This window comes from Pseudochaenichthys georgianus, chromosome 6 (assembly GCF_902827115.2).
Source record: "Pseudochaenichthys georgianus chromosome 6, fPseGeo1.2, whole genome shotgun sequence".
Classification (NCBI taxonomy): Eukaryota; Metazoa; Chordata; class Actinopteri; order Perciformes; family Channichthyidae; genus Pseudochaenichthys; species Pseudochaenichthys georgianus.
In genome coordinates this window covers 7,812,014-7,839,532 of record NC_047508.1, presented here as the reverse complement: position 1 = coordinate 7,839,532, position 27,519 = coordinate 7,812,014, and the positions used below count along the sequence as shown (strand labels likewise).

Below are 27,519 nucleotides of genomic sequence, written 5' to 3'. Positions count from 1 at the left end.
ACTCACAAGTGCACGCACACACACATCTTTTCCTACGCTCACACTTATTCTTAGACGCGCACACATACAGACGATGCACCTATAGCACGCCTCTTTTTCCGCTCCTTTACAGTTTTTCTTTCTATCCTGTGTTTCTGACACCAGAGACCCTGTGAGACAGCGCTCACACACAGATTACACACCCCCACCAACAGCTCGCCCAATCTCTTCGTGTGTTCATAACACTGTTCATAGATGTCACATTCTACGACAAAACTGTGACGTTTTTTTGAAAATATCCACACATTGTTAAAATATTCTCTTTATTCCATAACTGTTGTTGTTCTGTATGGAAGATTAGCCACCAGGGATGTATAAACACATAAGCACATCACATTTTGCTGAAACAGCCAGTCCTTTAGTTGATTTATGGATCTATAGAAATCAATTTTGCAAACTAATTAATTGTTGAAGTTTTTCAAAAGGAAACAAACTAAATATGTCCTTCTTTTAGATTAATAGTTCCAAGAATTTGCTTTAAAAAAAAGAAGTAAGAAATAATGTATCAAATATCGAGCATGGGCATTTTGCATTTAGTTGTACAACATTTGAAAAATGAAGTTGCCATCATGGCCTTTCCCTCTATTTTCTGGTAGCACAAAAATAAATTATATTTCAGTTATCCACAGCAGCTTACACCCAAAGTCTACCCATTTCCCATTACATACCGTACATCTTTCCTTCATCCGACAGTATAATCTTCCTCCGTCCACAGGGCGGGTAGATTGCCAGGGCCTCCTGAAAGCTCTGCTCGATATCGGGGCTCCAGACCCCCTCAGGGTCCCCATCCATTGTTTTATCCCCTCCAGAGTCACTTAGTCTTTCCATGTCCTCCCCCGGACTCTCACTGCCGCTCCAGCTACTGCGATCCATATTGGCAGCTAATGCTAACCAGCTGACGTATACTCAGCGCTAATGCTATTGGTAAGGTGATAATAGTAACCTAGCGCTGACGTTATTGCTAATGGCAATAATTACCTCCAAGCGGAGACAGCCAGCTACGAACAACTAGGGACAGAATGCTAATGCTAGCTGCTGATTCGAGAACGGTAATCCCAATTTGTGACTACCAATAATAGTATCAAAAGTGTCTGGTACAGGGGAGACAACTCAGCAAGATGGTCCAAATCCCTCTTCAGAAAGCAGGAACCCTAAATGAAAAAAAACAGAAACAAAAAATATCGGGTGAGCTACAAGAAGTATATGTCCGTAGCAGAGAGGTTAGCACATTCCACATTACCGCAACATCCTGCGTTTACTTTTTGCATGTGATACTCCTCTCTTCCCCTTCAAAATTTAAATATTGTACATTTCTAAAAGGCAACTTTACATTTGTCACTCCTATATTAGCTAGATGTTAAATAGTTCCAGCAACTAAATGATGTGTTTTTGGGTATGATTCTTTAGCCGTAAAATATGGCAAAGCAAAATTTCTCCCATGACTAAGCTACATGCTAACGCCTTGTTTTGAATTTCAAATGGGTTGAGTTTTTAGCCACAAATATATCATATATTTTAACCAAATCTATATTTTCATATAATAATATAATAATTGTATATTATCAGGTCTACCTAACAGCAAGAGTTTTCATTTTGAAGGTAATGTCCTTCAATAGCCTAAGGCAGCGGTTCCCAACTTTTTTCAACTCAGGGTCCACTTAAGAATCTAAAAGATGTTCGCGGCCCACATTCAACCATTAACAATACGGAGGCTAAATAAAGTTCTGATTGGTCAATTCAGAACATGTGACACGTTGTTAATCCAGTAATACAGACCACTGTCAAAGACTGTAATGACTGTTGTTTAGGAGGATCAAGAAAGAGAAAGGAAAAGAGGTTCAAATAAAAAAATAATCTTAATAATGAAATGTTTCCACACATTGCAAATTAGTTGGCGCCCCACTTGCAATGCGTTCGCGGACCACTAGGGGGCCGCGGCCCACAGGTTGGGAACCGCTGCCCTAAGGAACAGATCTAATGTTGATTGATTTCTCTGTACGGACGGAGTGCTGCTCATTGCTGTTCAGGATTCCACTTTTAAATTGTGATTTTCCCCTACCCATTTCAACTTATGATCTCTAAAACCCATCATTTCAGAAAAAAGGGCAAATCAAAAGAATATAGGTTGGTCTATGGAGCTCTGGAACCCAGATTCACGCTGATATTAAGTCTGTGTTTTTAACAGGAGCATGTGCAGCTTGAAGTTCTGAACATATTGTAGTCCTGCATCCAAGCTGCTAGGGGAACATTATTGCTTCTTTTCATGTAGGAAATTGCCTATTTTGTTATACCGCTGTGGTAGTCCAACATTAAATCCACATGCACATAAGTGGAGCAAGTGGACAGACAGATAGAACAGTACGACACACAGCTACTCGCAGATTCATGGAGGGAAAAAAACAAAACTGAAGGGGCTTGCCAGTGGCCTACAATTCTTCTAAAATCCCCATCAGTAAACAGCAGGCTTAGCGAAGTACACAACACAATCACACACCAACATATGCACACACACACAATTTTGGTGCCAGCTCCTTGGGCGAACACATGTCAGTTTGTCTGGTCTTTTACTGTTCACACTTCCCATACACTGTCACTTGCCACAGCCTGCAGAAGCCTGAAGTGTGTTTCTGTCCATGTGTGTGTGCCTGGCTTATTTTAGCACAATTACATTTGACAGCACACACACATGCAACTTAAGCCTGTAAATCAGCGGGCAACCTTTTGGACACATTTTAATAAACTTGAGACCAGTTCAATGTTTTATCACACCTGGGGCAAAATGTTGCGATGCCGCAAGAAAACTTCCTTTGGCTTAGTCTCGCAGCCCGGTGTAATGAATGAGATCTGCTGGATTTGCTTGAGTTTGTCCTCTGGTTCTCTCTTCATGCTTATTCTATTCACCCTCATTACCGTTTCCACTTCAACTTCCTACCCTTGCTTTCTTCCCCTCTTCCCTCCTGCCCCCCCCCCCCCCAACAGTTTTCCATTCAAAAGACTCATTCATTCAACCTATGGTTGAGCACCAGCAGAAACAAGATTTGTTTCCTCTTCACAGAGAGAGTGTGACAGTGTGTGCGCAAAAGTTAAGTATCCCTTTTCAAAAGTAACAGAGGCTGTGATCATCATAACTCACCATAACTCCACTGATGACACGTTTTAATGGCGGATATAAAGGATCGAAACATCAGTAGAAACTTTTCAAACCACTTCTGCAGTGTAATCCTATTAGAATTCTTAGCATGTTCTCGTCAATCAACATTTCACCAAAGTCTAAACTAATAAACTACTTCCATTCGTCTAGCAAATGGAAAGTGTTTCAGCAAGAACGCTCTGATAAACACACATTAAACTACCTGGCCAGCACCTGTTACGGAGCGTCCACACTACAGCTCCAAAAATAGCTTGGAGCTGGGCGTGTCTGGAGCTTGGGGATTTTATTCAAGCAACACGGCCAACAACCAATCACATGAATCTCCCGCCCCCGACATACAAAGCAAAAACCCCCGGGGATTTTATGCGAGCAATATATATATAAACTCCCCAAACAGGCGAAAACCTACCAGTTTCCCCCACTGTCTCTGCCACCTCCCTCCATGCCTGGTTCCTCCGGTTTGTATCCCGGTAGGTGAAGAGGGTCTGGTCATACAAAACCAGGTGATTTGCTACGGCGATAGTTAGTTTCTCCTCCGACTTTTTTTGAAATATAGAAATGAACGGCGGGATATCTCTCCCAGCTTAGACGCGGTTTGATTGGCTAGCGCTTCAGCTGTCAGATTTTGGGAAACGGGATTTGATTGGCTGGCGCTGGCTACTCCGGCGTCCAGGCGACCAGAAGTTGAACAATGTTCAACTTCTGGTCGCCTGAGACGCCTCGCTCTGCTACCCACAATTCAGTTCGGCGAAAAAGCGCGGCTACGTGACGTCACCCCATTGAAAGTGAATGGGCAGCTTGGAGCAGCTTGGAGCTTTCGACGCTGTCGACGCTGTAGTGTAGACGGGCCGTTAGACAACGTTTGAGACAAGCTGATAATGTAGTCCAGAATTAAGCAGAGGCAGAATTTCCTCAGATATGGAGAAGACCAAAACAGAGCTAAAAGAAGCAATTATTGAAGTTATGTTCATTCGATAGACAAAAACATGCCTCCACGTCAGTGCTAATTATGCCACATGTCTGCTTGACATGTAAATAAGCAATTTCATGTTAAGGAGTCAGCAACAAAAGCTTAAGGGAAGTCGGTGGTATGTTTTCAGATTCAACGCCAAAAAGTGCTCCAAATATTATTTTATGAATCATATCATCCATTTGGTAACATTGTCCTTGCAAATAAAATACAACTGAGACTTCATGTGCTTAAGGGTCATAATGGTTTGTTGTGCCAGTTATTGTCCATGAATCACTAAAAAGTAATCTTCACAACAACAACAAAATATTACTTTAAGCACAAAAGTAGAACTGAACAATCACACTACTTTTGATGAATTCTTAAAAAAAAAACTCACAACTTTGACGATACATGTCAGTTGAGAGGGCAGTCCTTGCGGTCAAGGGTCCACATGCGTACACAAAGTGTACAATAAAATCTCGTTTAAAATGGTGTTACGATGTCTAAAGTTACTGATAAGTCACATGTTTCCTGCCTGGCCTTGCCCGTGGCATTAGTTTATCATTACCGGGCGCCGTGCAAGGAGCCCCCGAGCCAAACAGCAGCAACCAGCAGGTTGCAAAAGTCTCAATAGTAAACTGTGCCGCCCAAACATAATTTCAGCCAATCAGCGCCGTCAAATATTTTGGTCACGAGGGCGCTCACGTTGGCGCCCACGTTGCTTACGTGCGTTGACGTGAGTTGTTTTTTAGACTTGTGAGTGACCAAGGTGTAGTTGGATGAGAATGGCTTCATGTGGGAGTAGAGTCGCCGGACCTTGGTCCCCGCCCAATTCCGTTCAAGAGCTACTCTCCAATCCTTTCGAAAGGAGAAGTTTGGGAGATAAATTGATACTTAAAGACCTTGGACCGGACCAACCCGATTTGTATATATCGCAGCAAGCTCGTGAAAAAGACAAAACGTATCAACGAGGCTTCTCACGTAGCTGGTACACCAGAAAGGCATGGCTAGCTGGATGCAAACAGGTAAATGCTGTCTTTTGTTTCCCATGCTCTCTTCAAACAGCCGGGGACAGATACGATCTGTTCAGAAACTAGACCAAAGTTAAACAAGTACAAACCACAGACTGTCTGTGTCATGGCGAATACAGTCGCTGGTTTATTTATGTCTGTAGGCCGTTGTTGTGAGTGTGGACGGTCGGAGCATATATAACGTTAGCTTAGCCAAGCTCCATTTAGAAAACACGCATTTTAAAAGGATCTTTCGCCTGCCGTCTGTCTGCAGACTTGTCAAAGCATTAATTCATGGTTTTTACTAACCGGTATCAGTATGTTGTTACTTCGGCATCATTTTGAAACGTGTATTACAATTAAATCACGGTCAAATATGTTCATCTTGTTGTAGTTGTAGCCCCCTTGCCAGCGATTCTCTCTCTAGTTTAGCATACTCAGCCCGACTCAGCCTGGTTGTTCCTGGCCCTAGAACCACGATTTTATGGGGCCAGAAAAACTGTGAATTAGAACCCGCTAGCCGGTACTAGGCCAAGTGGAAACGCAACCAAAAACGGGCCCCGCACGGCTCGGCACTGTCTGTGTCATGGCGAATACAGTCGCTGGTTTATTTATGTCTGTAGGCCGTTGTTATGAGTGTGGAGTGAGCATATACAACGTTAGCTTAGCCCAGTGGCGGCGCCAGAGTATTTTTGTTGGGTAATCTATGGTAGGGCTAACCCATACAGTGGGGGGGCTCAAGTCAGTATTTGTAATGCAATTACATACACGCTATATCGCACCCCTTGACAGTGAAACGCCAAGCGTGAGGCTTTTATTAGCTTTTATTAGTCTCCTTTTATCAGCTAAATTACATCGAGAACAACAGGTGTGAGTTAAACAATACAATAGCCTATTCTGCTAATTCCACGTTGTTACAACATGCTACGCAGCGGCAGAAACAAGAAAAATTGGCATATAGAATTGACACGGAGAGGGAGAGAGTGAGGGAGAGTGAAGGAGAGAGAGAGACAGAGAGAGAGAGACACAGGTAAACAGAGAGAGACTGACACAGCACACAACAGGTGGCATTCTAAAAGGTGTTTCGCCTGCCGTCTGTCTGCAGACTTGTCAAAGCATTAATTCATGGTTTTTACTAACCGGTATCAGTATGTTGTTACGTCGGCATCATTTAGAAACGTGTATTACAATTTAATCACGGTAAAATATGTTCATGTTGTTGTAGTTGTAGTTCCCGAGCCAGCGCGTCTTGTTTGAATGATGCGAGTAAACACAGCTGGCAGCCGCGGTGAAACTCGAGCGACTAGAGCGATGCGATAGGAGCGTTTAGAGCGAAGCGAATATTCGCATCGCGTCCGGTCTGAACGCAGCATTAAAGCGAGCTCCGCGCTGCACTGGAAACGCGCCATTACATCACCAGAAGTCCTAATTTAAGGGGTCATTTCTCCCAAAAAAAATTGTTTACTCACTATATCAACAGCCCCACCAAAAATATTTTCCACCAGCCGCCACTGGATATGACCGTTATCGTCCTCGTGTGGCTGGGGCCTAAGGCTGCTTTTATGTGAGGTTTACAAATTATTGACAATGCAGCTTATCAACCAGAGAGCTGAGATCATATTCAAAAATAAACTGGAGCCTCTTGCACTGATCCATGGCGGTTCAAAGCTTTATCTTTTAGCTCAGGTTTTGGTCTCTATCAACTATGGACAAAATGTAAGAGCAGTGAGAGTGAGGCAAAAACTGAAAAGAAATCGGGGATCAGAAGGTATTAGAATAAAACAGAAACAGGAGAAGGCTTCATGGAGAAGAGACACATCTAAGAAATACTAATGATAATGTATGTATCTGTAATGACTTTGAAGATGCTTATGATTGTGAAAATCAGGGATCAGTAGGTATTAGACAAGAGACAAGAAGACAAGTAACGTTACGATACAAGAGAAACGGAAGAGAAGGGAAGGCTTTATGGTTAACAGAAAAATCCAACAAATACTGTTTATTAATGAATGTATCTGTAATGACATTAAAGATGCTTTTAATGAGAGGAATCAGAAATCAGTAGGTTTTAGAGTAAAGCAGAGATAAGAAGAGGAGAAGGGTTCAGGTTAACAGTAGAATCCCTACTGAGGCTCAAGAGAGGGGCCCAGCAGCAGATGGAGGCTGGAGAGAGACATTAGTCACACAACAATCAACTGTGACTGGGCGACTCCTGTGCCCCCTTGCTGCCCCTCCTCTGTGTCCCTGTCACCAGGCAGGCCCAGGCCACTGCAGCCAGGACAGCAGGCTCCATGGTGTCAGTGCCAGCCCTCAGGAGAACACACACAGGGCGCCCAGCCACAGCCCTGCAGCTGCCTTGGACTCTCATGCTCTCCCTCTGTGTCGCCTTTCTTCCTCTTTTCACGTACTGGCTTCCACCACATGCCAACTCGATGTATGTGTGCAATGTGCACGGCTCTCAGCCTCCGTATCACGAGCGAGGTTGTAAGGAAATGTAATGCAAGTGATGTGCCTGCATTACAAGAGGGTCTTAGGTGTGTGTGTGTGTGTGTGTGTGTGTGTGTGTGTGTGTGTGTGTGTGTGTGTGTGTGTGTGTGTGTGTGTGTGTGTGTGTGTGTGTGTGTGTGTGTGTGTGTGTGTGTGTGTGTGTGTGTGTGTGTGTGTGTGTGTGTGTGTGTGTGTGTGTGTGTGTGTGTGTGTGTGTGTGTGTGTGTGTGTGTGTGTGTGTGTGTGTGTGTGTGTGTGTGTGTCAGCAGGGGGTCCTGTTGGTAGACAACTTGAATGTGTTATCACAGGCTAGTCAGTTCCTTTCACTCATTCTTCTATTGGAACACTGAACGGCATCTGTTTTAACTGCTTCCAACGGGTGCACACACACACACACACACACACACACACACACACACACACACACTTTATACAACAGGATTTTCTCATAATCTTCAAAGCAAACATTGTTCCACTTTATAATGTTCTGCCATGTTTTAATGGTCCCTTACGCCCTAAATATAATTATTCAGAGGTGATAGTTTATGCTTTTGCTTTGTCATCGAGGACTATCCAGGCCCATCACTCGGTTTTTCAACAGATTCAGGGCAGATCATTTATCTTAACAGCCTCCACAGTGGACACATCCTTTGCACCTCATGTTATTCAAAGAGTCAGAGTGTATTTAAGTTTATGATTTCAGATTCAGAACATCTCTGTCCTTGAGCTCCACAATGGTAACTTCGCTTGGAATCATTCAAAAGGGTTCCTGCTAGCATAAGAGCTTTAAAGCATTACTGTACGGTTATGAATGGGGTTATTCAGACTGTACAAGAGGTTAGTTGAGGTTATTTTCATCTTAAAAATGCAATGAATAATAGTAGTATTGTCTAGATTGCATAATTCTATTTGTATACTCAAAATGGTTCTGTTTAATGTATATTGTGGTGTCAATTCTTTAAATAAACAACCTAAATGTAACTTATCTGGGTCAAGATTGTTGTTTGTGTTATGGGTTATGACATAAATGTTATTATTGGCCGATAAAACTCACAATTATTAAGGTATGTATAGTATTTTAAAAATGTTGCTTAACTTTGGAGGGTTCAAATAAAGTCAACACGCTTTAATGATATTTGAGGCAGAACTACAATGGCAGAAGTAAAAAGCTACCGCTGGATCCTCAACATCACGGTGGCATGGCTGCGCAGCTTAAGGGGCTTATGTTCGGTGTGATGATGTGTAGTTGTCTCATTAGGCCACTTGTGAGCAACCACTGTTTCTAAGAAAACTAGATGCTTCGGACATTGATGAGTGGGGTATTTACTGACATATTTGATGTCGTAGAACCCACCGTGAATATATCTTAATATTGTGTTAACCACAGACCTTATTTCAGGCATCTGAACACAAACAAGTTGAATTTGAGACAAAGGCACCAGGAGTTGTTAACAGCTAACTCTCGGACTCACTCCTGTACAACTTTCAAGACCACCCTTCAGCGGGGTCATGAAGGGCGAACTGCACATGAGGTCAGAGGAGGACAAGACTTCATGACCTTATCGATTGTGGCTTTTATTCTCAAAGCCGACCTCACACGGGACTATTGTAAGAATTGCTCATGCCCAGATGTCCACAGGGGTCATCAAGTTGAAACAGAGACATGCTTTCTCACAAGGCTACACAGCCATCAAACCATGTGACAATACCAATAAGACTCAACATGGTTTTGTGTTCAATTGCATTTGAGGTTTATTCTCTTGCCATAGGATACTTCTACATGTGGACTGGAGGAGTCGAAGAACCTTCTACGAACCTTCTGTTATGTGGACGACCATTCTACCTTCTGAGTCACAAATAATTTCCAAACCAATCTCTTGTGCCTCCCTTTCTTCTGCCGACCTTAATCAGTGCTGTCCTCCATTAGTCGTGATTTTGTCTTGGCGCTGACGCACAACTCTGCATTCAGTCTTTAAAGTTCATGGTCACGATTTCAATTAATCCATTACTGATAAATTAATCTGGTACGATGCCCTGGGAAAATGATCACCTCAATGAAAGAGTTGGTTTGATTATTTCTAACCCGATGTGATGTTTAAAAAACAAAGACAGATATTCATCGGGCGAAATGAAAAAGCAGCATCAGTGAAACCAAACCAGAAAAGCCCTTTTCATGCTTCCTCAGCGCTAGTACACACTTGAGAAAGACAGAGAAAGCGGGAAAGAGACTTGCTTGATGAGTGGTGAAGAGGCAGTGGTTCACAGCATGCACTCCTCATTATTTCACCATCTCCTTTCACAGAAGCATTACCATTTATGCACACACAGTAATTGGTCGCAGATTGCACACTGATACAGTGAAGTGCTTGTTTCCTCCTGGAGATGTGATGGTAAAAGGTTTAGCCAGCAGCCCTACTCTCTGTTCTCCATCCTTTTACTGTTTGTCTTCTTCCACCCGTTTTTGCTGAGTCACAGCGAGCTAGTATGTGGCCTCTTCGTGGAGGGGGGTGGGGTGGGGGTCACTGTCACACACGGAAGACAATATCCTCCACCGGTAGAACAAGAGGCCTGGGGAGGCTACAGCAATACCAACACCATTTAATAAGTGTGAACTCGGGAGCATTGTGCCGGGACAGAAACCAAACGTGTGTGTTTGTGTCTGTGTGCATTTATGTTTGAGACCAAATGGACACTGCATGGTTGCATGAATGTGAAGAGAGGACAGTGAACTCTATCTGTGCAGCTCCACAATTACATCCTCAACAGCTAAAATATACTCTGCTCAACACACACACAAATGAATTAGCCCCTGAACTGGGTTTCCATCTGTGGTCCATTAAAACGTTGCTGTTGCTTTATTTAGACCGATGCAGGTTAGGAGGCAGAGAGTGTGGTAGCTGTGCCTCCAATGCGGATGTGTAGGTTATTTTAGGTATAATTGGCTTTAAAATGTATAGATTTCAAGATTTTGAGCATACTTTGAATCAGATATGGTAATTGTAGATAGGTAGTCATCAGGCTTGTCGGATAATCTAAACCTCTCTATGTTTAGGTGAAAATCCAAACTAAGGCAAATTGAGTTGTTAGGATTTCAGATTTTCTGTCTTTCATATAATATATTTAATTTATATAGCGCTTCTCATCTGCCAAGACAAATCTCGAAGTGCCTCACAACAAGGGATACTGATACATTGAATTTGATAAACCAATATGTTTAAAGGTATCTGTCCTCTTGCCATTTAAGTAATATTTTCAGCAATCTTGCCATGTTCCTAGATGTTAGCTTTATGAGTATTTTCTTTCTGATGTTGCAAATAAAAACATGACTGGGTTACAGGTGTTAAAGCCTTGATGATATTTGAGTAAAGACACAGGTTGCTGCAGACTTTCACACAAAATGTAACAACAACAAACCCCAGAGATTAGTTTAACACTGAAAATTGATTTTCACACTGATTACGCAGATTAGTTTGTACTCAAATCTATACTTCAAATAACACAATGTCAGTTTAACTACTTGGCAGCACATTTTTTGTAAATGGTAGTACATAGTATAAATGGTGAATAAGTAAAGTGCAGTTTTATAAGACAGAAAACTGTCAGACGTTAGCTTAGAATACGCTAACTAGCTAGCTGCTACAGGTTATACATAGGCTACAGACAACAAACGGCTGTAGCAAGAAAAGCTCTGGGTGTAATTAATCGAACAAATGTTTATTTCATTAGATATGAAAGATTCTATTTGTGTGTAAGTCTGGCTAATGGAAAAAGGATGAATATTTGAAAATCTACTGCCGCCCCGCAGATGCTAAAAGCATTTGAAGAAAGAAACGCAAATCAGTGTGAGAAAAATACCAAGAAATGTTGAAGTCAATTGTAAAATCTTTCATTCTGTGAAAATATTTCAGTTGCAACGTAGCCATTATACCGCCATTTCTCAATAATAACTATCTTCACTGAGTCTCGAGACTTTAAACTACAGAACAAAAAAGTGTCACTTTAAAAAAGAAAATCACTGTCAACCTGCTGAAGACAAAAACTGAGGTTGTGAGAACAACGGCAGGTAAACAGTTCCCCTGTGAGAGTATCAGGAGCAGACTAAGCTGTTGTCCCACTCTGCAAAGTGTTATTCGTGTCAATCCCTCCAACCGGGAAAGTAAACAGCATTAGTAGAAATGCAGACTTCCAGCTCGCTTCCTGCTGAGGACAGGAAGGGGGAGGCTGACTCAGACTTCCCACGGTGGGTAAGCTGCTCCCTTCCATTTATCTACACACGGCATCTATTGCACGTCTGTCCGTCCTGGGAGAGGGATCCCTCCTCTGTTGCTCTCCCTGAGGTTTCTCCCATTTTTCCCTTTAAACTGTGGGTTTCTCTCTGGAAGTGTTTCCTTGTACGATGTCAGGGTCTAAGGACAGAGGGTGTCGTATTGTCACACTGATATTCTGTACACACTGTGAACAGGCCCGCCTTAACCTGCCATCTGGCCCTGGGGCTGATAGGTTTTGTAGGCCCCCTATTTAAACAACAAATGAAAGTCATAGCCTCGGCAGGCTCTGTGATCGCACTTCTCCACTCTGCTCTACGCGCGCCTGGTCCTCTCCTCCAGATGAGTGACGTATCGGGCATCCCTCATGTATTTGTCCGGTTGCCGTTGGCTCCCCTCCACGTAGCAAGTCCTCGTCGTCCTCTCCATCTCCTCCAACAGATAATGTCCCTCCTGTCTGTTTTTCCTCTCCCGCCACTCCATCGCTATCAGAACCAGACGGCCTACTTGGCTCCGAGGCCCCGCGGCCGGCACCGCTACTGCTCGGTACAGAACTCATCTGTCCTTCCTCCTCATCCTGGCCTACAGGTTTAAAATAACCTGTAAGCTTCGGCATTTTTTGTAATAGCTGCTTGTCTCGAAACTCCTTTTCCCTCAACAATTTCCTTTCCCGAGCGCCACACAAACTTTTTCTTCTCAAACTTTTTCTCCTAAACAACCTTCATCTGTCACTCAATCACTCGCAATTTGAATAAGTCACATGTGAAACATATTCTCATTCTGATTGGCTGTTAAGTGGTGCCCACTGACTGTTTCAGAGTCATCATGTTTGGAATCCATCGATCTGATTGATTAGCGGAGCAAATGATCATAATACTACGGAGGGAAGATATTTTCGTTTGGATTACTGGTCTGGGGGAAGCTCGCGAGTGTGTGTATTTTTTCTCCGTTCTCCGCTTGTAATTATGCCGAAGCTTCAACGTTGTATTTATCATATGAATTTGCCGAAACAATTGTAATATTCTGAAAGCCAAGACTTTGTTTATTTGAAACCAGATGAAAGCAAACTGTAACGGACCCTGCCGTGTTATCTATGATTACTATACGTCTACATTCATAATGTCAGCCGGAGGGAGGGGGAGTGAGTGGCGAGTGAGAGCTGTCATCTTCCCTTTACAAGCTTCAAACATTTATTTATCGTGTGATTTTGGAACTAAAAGTTTCATATTCTGAAAGCCAAGACTTTGTTTATTTAAATGTTTTTTAAAAACATCCGAAATATCCGAAATATTTTTTTTAACTTTTTTATTGGCTCATGATAGGCCCCTGATCTCCGTAGGCCCCTGGGCTTCAGCCCAGGTCAGCCCGTGCATTAAGGCGGCCCTGACTGTGAAGACCACTGAGACAAATGTAACATGTGTGATATTGGGCTATATAAATAAACATTGATTGATTGATTGATTGATTGATTGATTGATTGATTGATTGATTGATTGATTGATTGATTGATTGATTGATTGATTGATTATCTGCTTGGTGCTGAAACCATGTTTATGCTAATGCTAAAGCTAATGCAGATAACAAGAATACGGTCTTAATGTTTTTTCTGTCCTATCAAAATCAAGGGAACGGTTCCTGAGGTGGAAATGATTCTCTCCTTTCCATACTACTACCGTTTAGTCATCTTAACACACCACATAGGCCTATGTATTGTACAAAGATATAAGCGAATAAATTGCTGTATTTGTGCCTCTGCAGTGAACACGGTTGAACTTCAGCTTTTATAAAACTGTGTGTAACAATCTGTATATGCAGATAATAAGTGCAACATATAGTGAGATCCTGCTTTGCAGATGTGGATTTAGTCCCATCAGGGTTATTATTTTCAATCCATTTACACAACTCATAATGTCCTCTCATCACAGATTAATATCTCACAACATTGTTGTAGCAGAATCGCATGTACGGTATAACTAAAATATGCTGATAGCAACATATTCTGCCATATCTAGCATCTAAAAAAATATATATTGTATACACGCAGCACAGGGGCGGCACCAGGGGGGAGCTGGGGTGAAGCACCCCCCATGATTGCCAAAGCACCCCCTAAGCACCCCCAAGAAATATGTTTTTTTTTTTTATTATTATTTTTTTTTTTATTAAATTACAAAAAATATTGATTACATCAATGCAAATGTGAAACAAACAAATGTTTGACTAAAAACATAAAGCCAACACAGGTGATATGATTAGGCCAATGGCCAGCACCGATTCGATTTTTGACCTACCCATAGGCTAAATTACTTTGTGAGACTTGAGTGACTTCCTGTTAGCTAGAGCGCCAAATGATTTGCTAACAGCAAAGTGGAAAATGTATCGTTTTTTAGACCTTAAACGTCCACTCAATCAAAACCACCTGAAAGTGAGAGGGATTCTGCACATAATAGGCCTTGTAAGAAGTAGCTTACTTCTGGGTCTCTGTGTTTCATTCAAGCGCTGCTCTGTGTGTGTGTGTGTGTGTGTGTGTGTGTGTGTGTGTGTGTGTGTGTGTGTGTGTGTGTGTGTGTGTGTGTGTGTGTGTGTGTGTGTGTGTGTGTGCGTGCGTGTGCGTGTGCGTGTGCGTGCGTGTGCGTGCGTGTGCGTGTGTGTGTGGCACGAGCCATTTTGTGTGCCTGCGCGAACGAGCGAGAGAGAGAGAGCTCGCGCAACGGTGGGTATCTACCGGAGATCGTTGTGGTTAGCATCTGGTGCTAGCTAGCCAAGCTAACGGGTATAAGGAGCTTTTTCAACAACAAGGTGGAGGGAGAACTCTCTCCTGTCAGACTGAGAGTCTCAGATAACCTCAGCTCAGGTGAAGTAAAGGACTCTCTGTGTTTAGATAGTTAACTTTAGTCTAGTTATCTCAGTGGGTCTCAAACAGTTTGTTTTAAAAGGGGAGTGATTTGTAAAATGTCTATGAAGAAATAGAAAATCTGTTTACAGTTCTGTTTCATATGGGTGATGAGAGATCTCTTAATGTTGCTCTTAAAGTGCACCAGATTGATGCTTTTAACTTCAATATTTTAAAAAAATCTTTCCGGGGGAGCATGCCCCCGGACCCCACTAGAGGAGGTGAGGTCCACTCTCCACTTGTAAAAATAGCACTTTACCCCTGCTTACACTTATATGCTGTGAGCTGATTACCGAGCCTTCATTGTAACAGTCGCAGCTCGCGGGTACACTGTGTGGGGAGTGTTGCAGTAGAAAATTCAACTGTAGCGCCGGTGCATTAATGGGAAACCCTTAATGTTTGAGCACCCTCTATGAAACGTCAAGCTACCCCACAGCACCCCCTAGAGAAAATCTCTGGCGCCGCCACTGACGCAGCATATCAAAAAACATATATATTTTACAATGCCTGTCTAATGTAGTAAATATGTTCTACAACAGACTGTGTTTATCGCAACTTATTTTCCCACATGAAAGACCAGGAAAAGCACTTTACAACGGGTAAAAAAGCTCAATTGTAAAAGCTTTATTATGTTAATATCTTATCTTTAATAAGTCTTTATATGTGCGTGTCTTTCTAAAAAGGTTCAGTTAACAGTTCGTATAAAAATATGTCAAAGCTTGAATACACTAAATAGCGGGGGTCATCTTAACAAGTTACTCCACTGGGAAATGCATTAAATGTGAAAAATGTTTTCCCCTTTTATGTGTTTAATATGATATATTTTAAACGTTAAGATGGATGATATTTTGGGACAATTTGGGGTTGTATAAGTTTAAGGGTATTTGGTTTGTGTTTTTTTTGGCTTGCAATGTTTCCCTATAGTACATACACACTCCAGCAATGTAGATGTGTTAGTAATATGTAATGTAAATACTTATTTTAGTTATGGGCCCCTATTCTAAAGGATACTGTATTGGGGTGTTCTATTTCACATAATGTCCATTATTCACTGTTTAACTGTCACTGAATAAAATGAATTTAATATATGAGAAAAAAACATTTATACAAATATTTGAGGGCGTTAGAGAGAGACAGACGAGGAGGAGAGCCGGGGAGCCCGGGCAGACACACAGGCTCCTACAGCCAGAAAGCTGCCCCCCCCCCCCTGCACACCAACTCCCCGCACCCCCACCCAGGAGGTTGCCCATTGTTCCCACATCTCCTAAACAAAGCATGCCCCCCCACCGCAACCAGGACCCCTTTCCCCACCTACCCCCATTGCACCCCGCCCCACCCTCCTCCTCCTTCTCCTAACTGACCCCCTCACTCACTCACCCCCCCCACACACTATCAGCATTGAGGCTCTAATAAGAAAAGAGAGACGAGATGCATCCCTATTGATATTGCTACATGCCTGACCTGAACACAACACGCATACAATTACATTATAAGGATACAATGCAAAAGAATTATAGAAAATAGTAAGAATGCATTGAAAAAAGAGTGTAGGGACCCTGTAAGTTTAATAAGCTTTAAAACTAAATTGTATTTAAAAATAAATATATCAAATTGTCCAATTGACACCTTCGTAACGGCAAAAACACGGTCTTCACCATCAGGAGCATCACGTAAATTCCCTGAATCACCTGTTGATTCATCCAACTGTCAAACTGACAATTCACACTTTGAACTGCCAAAGAAAACAAATCTCATAAAAAATAAATGTGATCACAAAACAGCATTTCATGCCAAGAAGATTACTCCTCTTAATCTGGGTTCCATACAAATCTGTGTGTCGGATTTCGTCTAGAAATATGACGACAGATAAAACAATGCGGCGGACGGCTCCACCATATTGCGCCAGCATTGGTGAAGTGTGTGAACACACACTCAGACATGTGCACGTACACTACGGTGGAGGCTAAAGCACACAGAGGCCATATGGTGCGTCCTCATCCACCGACGCCTGTTGCTGCTGCAACAATAGGCCTGCCTGGCCTGGACAGCAAGAGGCAAACACACACACAAATGTGCACACATACACACACCAAATGGTCGTTAGTCAGCCGGTCTGCGTCGCTTAGGCCCAGAACAAACGCCTGGATTTGCATTATGTGCCTCCATTCGCCTCCTCCTCCTTTCTCTCTCGCACACACACACACTTCGCCGGTCTCTACAGGTGCACGGAGCACTCAAAACAGATGTCAACGGACTGGAAAGGGAGGGGGGAGGGGGGAAGTGGAGGGACGACTGGGGGCTATTTGCCCAGGGTGACTGATAAAGCTTTGTACACTTGCAGGCCTAGACACAGCAAAGACAATGACACACACGCATACAGACACACACACACAAATGCATCCCCTTCCTCTGTTACACTTTCCGGACTGCCTGATGTATCATTTAGAAACACTTCATAAGACTAAAAAGGAAGACAAAACGTGTAATGTGCCCAAAAGTCAAGATTATTGGTGGTATAAATCATCTCTACATTCATTTCATATTTTATCTGCACAGGTGAAGCAAAACTTACTCTACACACTATATAAACATGCATGTCTTTATGAGCATGTTTTTTCTATGGGGATTAATAAAGATTTATCTTATCTTAAATGTAATAAAAATCCTAAATATGTTAGGTCTAAAAACAGTAAGATTTGTTTTTTTGGGGGGGATATTTGTAAGTCTGTTAAAGGTCATTTTTGTCTCAAATTCAGTTTTTCTTGTATAATGGAATCATGTTTGAATAATATTTAAGGACATTGCTTTGAATAATAAGGCTATAATAATCAAAAAAATTCAAACAATGTGTCATTAGGAAAGTAATCTGAATATATCATTGACGACAAACTTACATTCATTTGAATTGAATCATTGAACTTGATTAATAAAACAAATCATTTATCCCCATTTTACAATCTTACTCATCCATACGTTCTCTATTAAAAGGAGACAAACCGACTCTTGATTGAAATCCTTTCATCCAGCGCGTGAAGGCGGTGCGTGAAAGGCGGTGTGCGCTCCTCTTCTCAGAAGCTGAGTTAACCCTTCCGCTGCCTCCTGGCGCTGCAGAGACTTCATGAAGTGAAGGAGGTGTTCCTTCTATAAAACAGCTGTGGGCAGCAAATACTGTGAGAGTCACAGACATGAATTCATAGATCAAGGCAGACTGGTGCACATACTCTCCTGTTTTGCCAATCCGGTGCTTAAACAAATATAGCTCTACACCCCTGGCCGAAATGTCCTTAAAATGAAGTCCGAGTTCGACATTTTAATTCATGTCCTGCCAACACTGGCAGGACAGAAGGCGACACGCCCTTTCTAAGCCATGTCCTCACATCCCAAGCTGCATCCCCAAAAAGTGTATTACAACAGGGTTCAGGGGAGTGGCTGTACGGCTGTCCCCGTAGGATAGAAAAGGGGGAAGTGATGTCTGACTCAGAGGTCGCGCGGCTGTGGAGAAGAACGTGTTGCCCACATTCTGTTACTGAGTTTAGGCTAGTTAGCTAGCAGGTTTATTGTTTTGGGTGCAGTCACTTTTGCCTCCACTTGCTGTTCAAATAAATGTTGAAAGAAAAAGTTGATCTGTTTACAGTTCTGTTTTATATGGGTGTTGAAGAAGAAGAAGAAGAAGAAGAAGAAGAAGAAGAAGAAGAAGAAGAAGAAGAAGAAGAAGAAGAAGAAGAAGAAGAAGAAGAAGAAGAAGAAGAAGAAGAAGAAGAAGAATTGGGAGGGATGAAACCCTCTTAAATGGTCACACATGCAGAGCACACAGCACACAGTGAAATGTGTTCTCTGCTTTTAACCCATCCTAGTACCAGGAGTCTAGTACTAGGAGCAGTGGGCAGCTAGTGTACGGAAGGGGGATGTCCGGTGCCTTGCTCAAGGGCACCACCGCAGGGCAGGAGGTGAACTGGGACCTCTCCAAGTAGAAGTCCACACTCCAAATAGGTCTGGTCGGGGACTTGAACAGGCGACCCTAATTTTGCTCTCAAAGTGCACCAGATTGATGCATTTAACTTCAACATTTAAAAAAAAATCTTCCCGGGGGAGCTTGCCCCCGGACCCCCCTAGAGGAGGAGAGGTCCACCACCTGCCCACACCCCCTGTTAAATTGTCTCAGCCACATTGAGGATGCTTCCTACGCCCATGTTTTATTCCATGTGTTAAGTCAGGCAAATTGGGTCAAAATGTTATTGCTTCAATGATCTGTTAACATTAAAATCACTAAATATATGCCCTAACTATTTTGCTCTAGGCAACTCAAGGGCTCAGGTAATGTGATTACTATATGAATAATTGTCCAAAATAACATAAAATGCATAGGGTTTTTTGCTAAGTAACATACTTTCGTCGCCGGCCGGCTGATACATGCCGCGCATTAAGTGGGCCTGTCTGTCAATTAATCCCCGGGCCACTTTTCCCCCCCAGTCCGCCCCTGGTCAGATTGATTACTGTAACAGAAGTAAAGCAGCGACTGTTTCATCCTACAGGCTGTCATGTTCTCTGATAACTACATCGTGGTGTATCGCCTGCATCACCACACATCTCTGGCAAGAGCAGTGCTTTAATCAATATGTAGAAGGAAATACACAACAAAAGTCCATATGGGGAGGTTATTATAAGATACCATATGGGGTTTAAAAGCTGTAACATTTACCAGACACTTAAAACATATGTTACCTGGAATATAGAAATAAGCTAAATAAGAAATATGAATCATGTTAGAGGCTACTGTTGAGGGATTTAAAAAGCTCTCTTTCAAAATTCACCAAACACATAAAACCTATGCGATGTAACCTGGAATCGATAGAATATATATATTTAAATAATAGGCTACTGTGGGGGATTTAATCATCTTTGAGGTCTTCAAAATGTCATCAGACACCTTAATAATAGAAGATGTTATCTGGGTTAGGAATTAAAAAGGAAACAAAACATATCAATCATTCTATAGGCTACTACTGGGGATTTTTCAACAAAAAAATTAAAAGGATGCCACCGCAGACAGACACCGAAAACACATGACATGTAATCAGGTGTAGAATGAAAGTAAATACAAAATCTGAATTATATTTCAGAATGACCTAAATAGCTGAGTCTACAAACTGCAGGCTACGTGTTATGAACACGCATTAAAGATGAAAAAGATGGAAAAAAACTCAAATGAGTTTTATAAAATGACTTCTGTACCCTTCATATTTTGTCTTTAAGATGAAGAGGTCAGTCAGGGAGTAATTTGTGAGCAGATCCAGCAGCATCCTGTCTGATCTGCTCTCATTGAGCATAATGCGCGCTGTCCTTTTGGTAAACACTGGCTGTGTGCAGTTCTCAGCCTGTGGCCTGTTCCTGTGACTGGGGCCTGGGCTGGAGAGGAGGAAAACCCCGCCGATGCAACAAGTCTCCCGTTCACTCAGCTTTGTTAAGCTTCCTCCCTGCGCTGCAGCGAACATGTTTTCATCTTTTTCCCGTTACGTGCCGGTCAAACCAGTAACCTAACTGATGGAGAAATACCCCCCGGCATGCATTTAGGAGAAGAATAAGGTTTTTGGTGTCGGGAAAATAGGATAAACTGGAGTGAAAGCGACAATCCTCGCTCTGAAGCTCACACGGTAACGCATCAATAAGCATGTTAGACTTGTTTAACATCTATTGGAAGGTAAAGCGTGTGGATTTCGCTTAAATTATTTGAATTTCAGCTTCAGTGATCACTTCAGGGTTTCAGAAACAAGCGAAACGTCCGAGGGCTCTCAGACCGACGCGCAGGCTGACGGGGGGACTCCTCCCGGGGAACTTACCTCGATTCATACGCCGCTTTATGGATTAATTCCCACACTTTTCCACGGATTGGAGTCGCAAGAGCATCGGGAAGCACTCCGCCAACTCCAGAGTGTCCTCACGGTTTTGGTTTGATGGATAATCGGACGCGCTGAGTGCGTAAAATGCGCAGCGTCTCTCCAAGGATGCGAAATATGCGCGGAATGGGAGCAGGAATGAAATGAACGCAGTGGACTGAGTTGAACGGGGCGGGGTGAGAGGGGCTGGCGTCACCCTCCCTGGATGAATGAAATAGAGTGAGTGAGAGATGGGAGGATGGGTGGAGAGAAAAAAAGAAAAAGAAAGATAGCGGGGGGGAAGGGGCCGGACTGTATGAGTGCGTTCAACAACAAAAGAAAAGAGTGGAGCGCCCAAACTCTATTCACAGGAGGAGGAGAATGGGTCGAGATAAAAAACCACGGTCTGCTGTGCATGGCCGAGCAGCTGACAGCGAATCAAACAGGCTGTACTGAAACATAGTCATCTCTGTGTGAGTTACATTACAAACTTTTTTTGTAACATAGACTACAATTCAAGACCAAGTAAGAATTACGCAAAACAAAACAAAAATATTTTTCATGTAAAACATTATTTTAAACAAATAAGCAAGACTGTGTTTTTGTTCTCAAGATTAAAGGTTTAATTAATAAGAAATAAAATGGACACTTGATCAATTCCATTAGCCTAACTTGGTATGAACAGCAGCTAGTGGTAATTTAATTTATGTTTTCAATGCGACGTAAAGTACACAATTATTTGTATCTATGAAAACACCATTTAACCACATAAGCAAGACTCTTTTTAAAAAACATTTTCGTAAGATTTAAGGTTGTATTAATAAGCAAAACAACTGGCACTTGTTCTCATTAGCCTTACTTGGAGCTCATGGTAGTTTAATAGCGACAAAGTTAGTCCTAAACATGTCCCATAATAACTAAAAGAAAGTGTTTTATTATTAAGTAGAACATCATTATAAACACATATGCAAGACCATATGACTATTTACAGAAGAAAAACACATGTTCTCCTTAAGATAAAGGGTTACTTCATTACACAGCAGCTGATGAGCTAAGCGACTGATGTTAGCTAACTTGAGATAGATATTGTTGCGTAACTGACAAATTGATTGACTGACAAGGTTTCTCGATGTAGTGACTATGTTCATCTGCCACAGTCACAGCAGCTTGGTCAAAGCAGCTGCTGTTCAGTCCAATTAAATGGTCTTAGTTTAAACACAACATTTTGCTCAATTGAGATGTTACTCGTTTGCATTTGTATATTTCTAAAAGAAAAGCCCCCTTTGAACCACAATTGAAAATAGTAAGAGTAAAGTTATTGAAAGGAAATTACAATAGGATTACAATTTACCGGGAGCATCTCAAAAAACACATTTAAGCTACGTTAGCATATCAATAGCTAATTGTGGTTTTTAGTTAGCTAATTGTTTTGGTAGCAGTAGGAATACACGCAACAATAATATAATCCTCCTTGCTTACTCATTGCGTTAATATTATACCTCTAGCTAAACCCTAACTGTCCTAACTTTAAATGAACAAGCAGTGGAATTAAACGTATTCTCTGAGGCCCCCTGGACCGCCTTGAAGGACCCCAGGGGCTTATGAGGACCCCACTTTTAAAAGCCACTGCCCTAACCAGAACATCTTTGTCTCCCTCTCAGATCTCTGAATGCAGCAGGCAGCCGCCTCCGCCTCATAAAGGAGTTGTTGTTTACTACTAAGCTCTGCCTTTCTCAGGTTACACCCCCCAGGCACTGCCTGACTGTCATCTCCCTAGAGAGGGAGGGGCTGTGACATAAAACAAACACAGATATGCCAGTGTCACAGCCTGGAACACCTACTGCAACCAGACACTACAGCCAGGCGAGCTAACAGACTAGCATTCCACATGGCAGCGTGTCATGTGTTTGTGAGTCCCATTCTCACTGATGCATACAAACACACCCTCACACAACCGACTCACATGTGGACTGACAGTGTGTTTCCTCTTTGTGGAGGCATGTGTGTTTCATTCTCAGACTCAGTGCAAACACAGAGCAGGCTAGTAAAAGATTTAGCAGTGACCTTAAGGTCACAGTCTGACTTTAATCTGACCTCACCTGGTTTACTGATGTTTTATTAATGTTGTCCATGTCTGGGATTCTATGGAGGGCCAAGCAATTAAATAGAAGGGAGAAAAATACATTTATTATTTAGAAATGTATGAAGTCAACATTAGCTAACTGAGATTTATGCACCCTTGGTTTGTGGGTCATAAAAAACATCAAAATCACTACTTGTCGGAGTACTGCAGCCATATAACTAAAATAGATTTGACTGCGTATCCTGAGAAACTCTTTGAGGTGCTAATAATACTTTTTTAGAGGGACACATTTGTCGAGTAAGCTGTACTTGGGGCAATGCTTTAGAACCTTCTAATCTGTGCATTGATCTTAATCTGTGTATACTATATTATTTTGGTCTCCTTGCTGCTTGAAATGAAAGACAGGAAAGTTAAGATGGGGTGTATCAGAGATTAAAAATGTCAACAAGAGCCCTCTTGTGGTCTGTGGGTAGGATTCGGAACAATAAGGGTGTGGAGACTGGACCAGATTCTTAATCATTGAGTGCATGACACATAGGCAGAGGTTGAAATAAAGAGCGTACTCAATCCCAATAAATAGCACTGTTCACAGAACCCTTGAGCATGACACCACACTTTGCGACTTTATTCAATGCGTGGCAAATTCACAAAAGGATTGTAAAGCTTTTGCAACCGGTTAAACCTACAGAAAAAAGAAATAAACGGATTGATTCTCAAATCTCTCTAAATGGTTCAAATACAAGCATGACTACAATGCAAAGCCTATTTACAAATACTTAAATTAGGTTAAATGCATAAACTGCGCAAAATTGGGCCGTCTCTTCAAATTAGCCAGTCCAATTCACAAAAGTGCTAAAAACCAAAGTGCAGAAATATTACATTTATTAGCGTTTTCAGAGACTGCTGATGAAGCACATTAATCCTTTTGACAGATTGAGATAATACATTTTAATTTCAGTTTTGCTCTGTCACAATTAAATTACTTTTCTGAGGTTTTGAGGAACGCATCTGCAGCTTGTTAGCAAAGACCTGACGCTCACAGTCCAAACATTTCTATTTTTATTTTCTCGCTGCCTACAATACGTTTTTTTTAAGTCTGATGACACACCAAACACTAACTGTATGAGAACGAGGATATTGCCTAGAAAGTCTGTGTTAACCATTGTTTTAGTACCCGACCCGTTATCTCTGATTATGGTTTAAGGCTTTAACAAGCAGGTATGTCGAAAGTAAACTTGGCTTTGTCAAAAATCACTTACTTCGGTGCTTACATGTGCTGTTTTAAAATGCAGAGCCCTTTGAGGTGCACTCTTAACGGTTCAAAAGTGAAGTTTGGAGCGCTGGACACTTCCAACTCCCAATGGTCGCTATCTTGGCAACGTAACAGAAGCTATGTGACCAGTAGGTCTGAGGTTTAAAGATCCAGTCCACTCCCAAGATGGCAGCACATCTCGTTCTGTGTCCGTATGTCTGTATGATTGAGTGATTACATCTAAATTGTTTGGCGGACACTTTCAATTTTTCAACTGCTACATCTCAAATCCTAATCGTAAATGTAGTAGTGTGATTTACCGGTGGAAATACCGACTACTTGGACTATTGGAGCCTGTTCGGCAACCGGACTTCACATCATTGATCTTGATGGGTCCAATTATTTTTCTCATCCTAAAGAGAAGTTCCTGGCTTTTTTAATTGTGCACTGATCTGTATCTGAATGTGTTACGATCCCTACTCATCCAGTTTTTTTACTTTTAAACCAGCGATGCATCGGGTCGGGTTTCCTGTTTACATGTGACGTCACGACACGCATCGTCCCCAGCTCATCGGGTGGTTGAAAATTCCCGGAACGGATTTATATGGGATTGACCCTGATTTTGTTCTGCACTAACTTGTCCTGTGGCGTGGAGCTCAAGAGTCTGCTGTTTTGGTCGGGTTCTCCACGTTTCGCGGGATTCTAATTATGTCACTGGCTGCTTTTGGCTGTCCTATCCCTTTTAATTTGGAGCAGCACTAGGGGAAGTCCCCACGGGACCGGAATATCCCTTCCATTTCGCCCAACCCCGGTTTTACCAGGCCAGGGAACGTGCTCCTCTTGCAGTCCGCTGGGCACGATGTTGAGCCCCCTCTCCCTCGCTCCCGCATCTGTCAAGTGCGGATCTGTGGACTTGGCCCGACTGATTAGCCTTTACGGCCAGTGGCGGTTCTAGACCAATTTGACTGCGGGGCCAGTTATTTTCTGAGGGGGGCACAATAAATGCAGGACGAAAAAGAGAACTAGACAGTATGAAGTAATTGCGCATAAGAAAACAATGCAATACAGTTATTGGTATTTGTTTCAGTACACTTCTTTATTTCAGATAGATCTTATAGTTATTACTGTTAGCTTCAGCTTAAAGGTGGGGTAGGTAAGTTTGAGAAACCGGCTCGAGATCGCTAGAATTTGAAAATACACAACTGGAGAAAATCTGCCACTTCCTTACAGAGCCCCTCCTCCAACACACACGAACGCGCACATGACCAATGAGGGCACGAGATAAGTTTGTGCCCCGATGGAAGGCTGACAGGCAGGTAGGCCATCGTTGTACTTTTTACAGTATTACGGCTTCTACAGATGACATTTTTTTATGGATTTTTTGTCAAAGCACTTAAGATATTCATTGCTATCGGGATGTTAAGAGCATTCCATGGAATATAACAAAAAGTGTATCTCGAGCCGGTTTCTGAAACTTCTCTCACTACTCACACCATATTTATATAAAAATAAAGGCAATGAACAGTTACATCTCCACTTTACATAAGGGTGTCTGCACAATCTCACATTACAGCAACACAATCCTGCGGTTTTTGGCAAACCGAGTACCAGAAGATATACATTTAAAAAAAAAAAAATTTAAATTCATTGTCAGGGGGGCCACAGGGGGGTCAGAGGTCAGTGTTAGGGGACACTGGCCCCCCCTGGCCCCCCCTAGAACCGCCCCTGCTTATGGCTCTACAAGACAACTTTATTATTTCGTCAAGCCATGTTCATAATTTTGTGTTAGGTTTAAACACTAAGAGAGAGCCGTCAAAAAGTCCACCTAGGCCTGTCTATAGGTGTCTAATTGTACTCTTATTGTTGATTTCAGGAAATGTGCAACCTAACCCTGGACCAGAATCTTGTGTTAATGTTAACACCCCTGCAGATTTTAAATCAAGGTCTGGTCTTGGTCTCATCCATTTGAATGTGCGCAGTTTGATTGCTAAAATGGATATGATTCGCATTTGGGCACATTCAACCGATGCTGATATAATAGTGATATCTGAAACTTGGCTAACCAAATCAATTTCAAGCAAGGATATTTGCATTGACGGCTATAATGTGTATAGGACTGATCGACCTAAAAAGGGTGGAGGTGTTGCAGTCTATGTTAAATCGAAGTTTCATGTAACAATTATTCTCTCTAAATCACTGACAAAACAATTTGAACTTTTGGCTCTTGACTTGGAAGTATCAAAAGTGCTCCATATTACTGTTGTTGGTTACTACAGACCACCTTCAGCTGTCAGCGATGCTTTACCATCTTTAATGCAGCTTTTGTCCAGTCTTAACTATACTGAAATTGTCATTGTGGGTGACCTTAACTGGAACTGGCTGCTACCAGCATCTGATGATGTTAAAACATACTGCAATTCCTTAAATCTCTTTCAGATTGTTGGCAGTCTCACTAGACCGAATCTGAAATCTCCTGAAAAATCCTCCTTAATTGATCTAATCCTTACAAATGCTTCTCATAAATACACCCCTGCTTCTGTATTTGTAAATGACATCAGTGACCACTGTGTCATTGCCACAGTACGGAATACAAAAGTCCCTAAGACAAAACCCCGTATCATCATAAAGCGTGATATGAAACATTTTGTAGAGCAGGGTTTTTTCCACGACCTGTTTCTATTTGATTGGGACAAAATCAATCTCATTGCAGATGTTGAAACTGCCTGGACATTATTTTATGATGGTTTTATTAAAATAGTTGATAGGCATGCCCCCTTTAGAAAGTACAGAGTAAAAGGCAGAGAAAATGCATGGTTCACATCAGATCTTTCTGATTTACTACACGAGCGCAATGTGGCATGGTCAAAAGCCAGGAGTACGGGTCTTGAGTCACATTGGCTGCTCTTCAGGCAGCTGCGAAATGCATTTACCGTTAAAATCAGAAATGCTAAAGCGGATCATCTCCTAACTGAAACTTCAGACAACCTAAATAATCCCCTTAAATTCTGGAAAACTATTAAATCATTAGCTGGAAACAAAAATGTTATAGAGCTTCCACATTGCATTGTGAAGGAGGACTCTGTTCAAATCTCTGATAAGGCAGAAATGCTTGGTTGTTTTAATGAACATTTTATTGCTTCTGGTTCTCTGTTTACCTCACAGAACATAGCTCAAGGAGCCACTGATCGCTCTGACGGTGGTATCTGGGAAGGTGAACCGTTTAATTTTATTCCAGTAACAGTCTCAGGGGTGCATAAAGCCCTGAAAAGTTTGGAACCAAGAAAATCAGCAGGTCCTGACAACCTGGAGCCGTACTTTTTAAAGTTAGCAGCTGATTTTATAGCTTTGCCCTTGGCTTATCTTTTTAATCTGTCCTTGGAAACAAACGAAATTCCCCTTATTTGGAAATCTGCTTTTGTTCTCCCACTGTTAAAAGGGGGTGACCTCACTCACCTAAACAACTACAGACCCATCTCCAAATTATGTGTTTTAAATAAAGTACTGGAATCACTGGTCA

The 27,519-nt window shown here is 42.1% G+C and overlaps 1 protein-coding gene across 1 annotated transcript in view; it reads right to left on the bottom strand.

Moving 5' to 3' along the window:
- Positions 1-20,807, bottom strand: part of LOC117447967 (transcriptional enhancer factor TEF-1-like) — a 37,930-nt gene extending 17,123 nt beyond the window's left edge. The window contains exons 1-2 of the mRNA XM_071203397.1: positions 20,632-20,807; positions 708-1,190 (exon numbers count right to left, since the gene is read on the bottom strand). Coding sequence (XP_071059498.1) covers positions 708-912 — 205 coding nt within the window. The 5' untranslated portion in view covers positions 913-1,190; positions 20,632-20,807. The remainder of the gene's footprint in view (positions 1-707; positions 1,191-20,631) is intronic.
- Between the last annotated feature and the right edge of the window lie 6,712 nt (positions 20,808-27,519).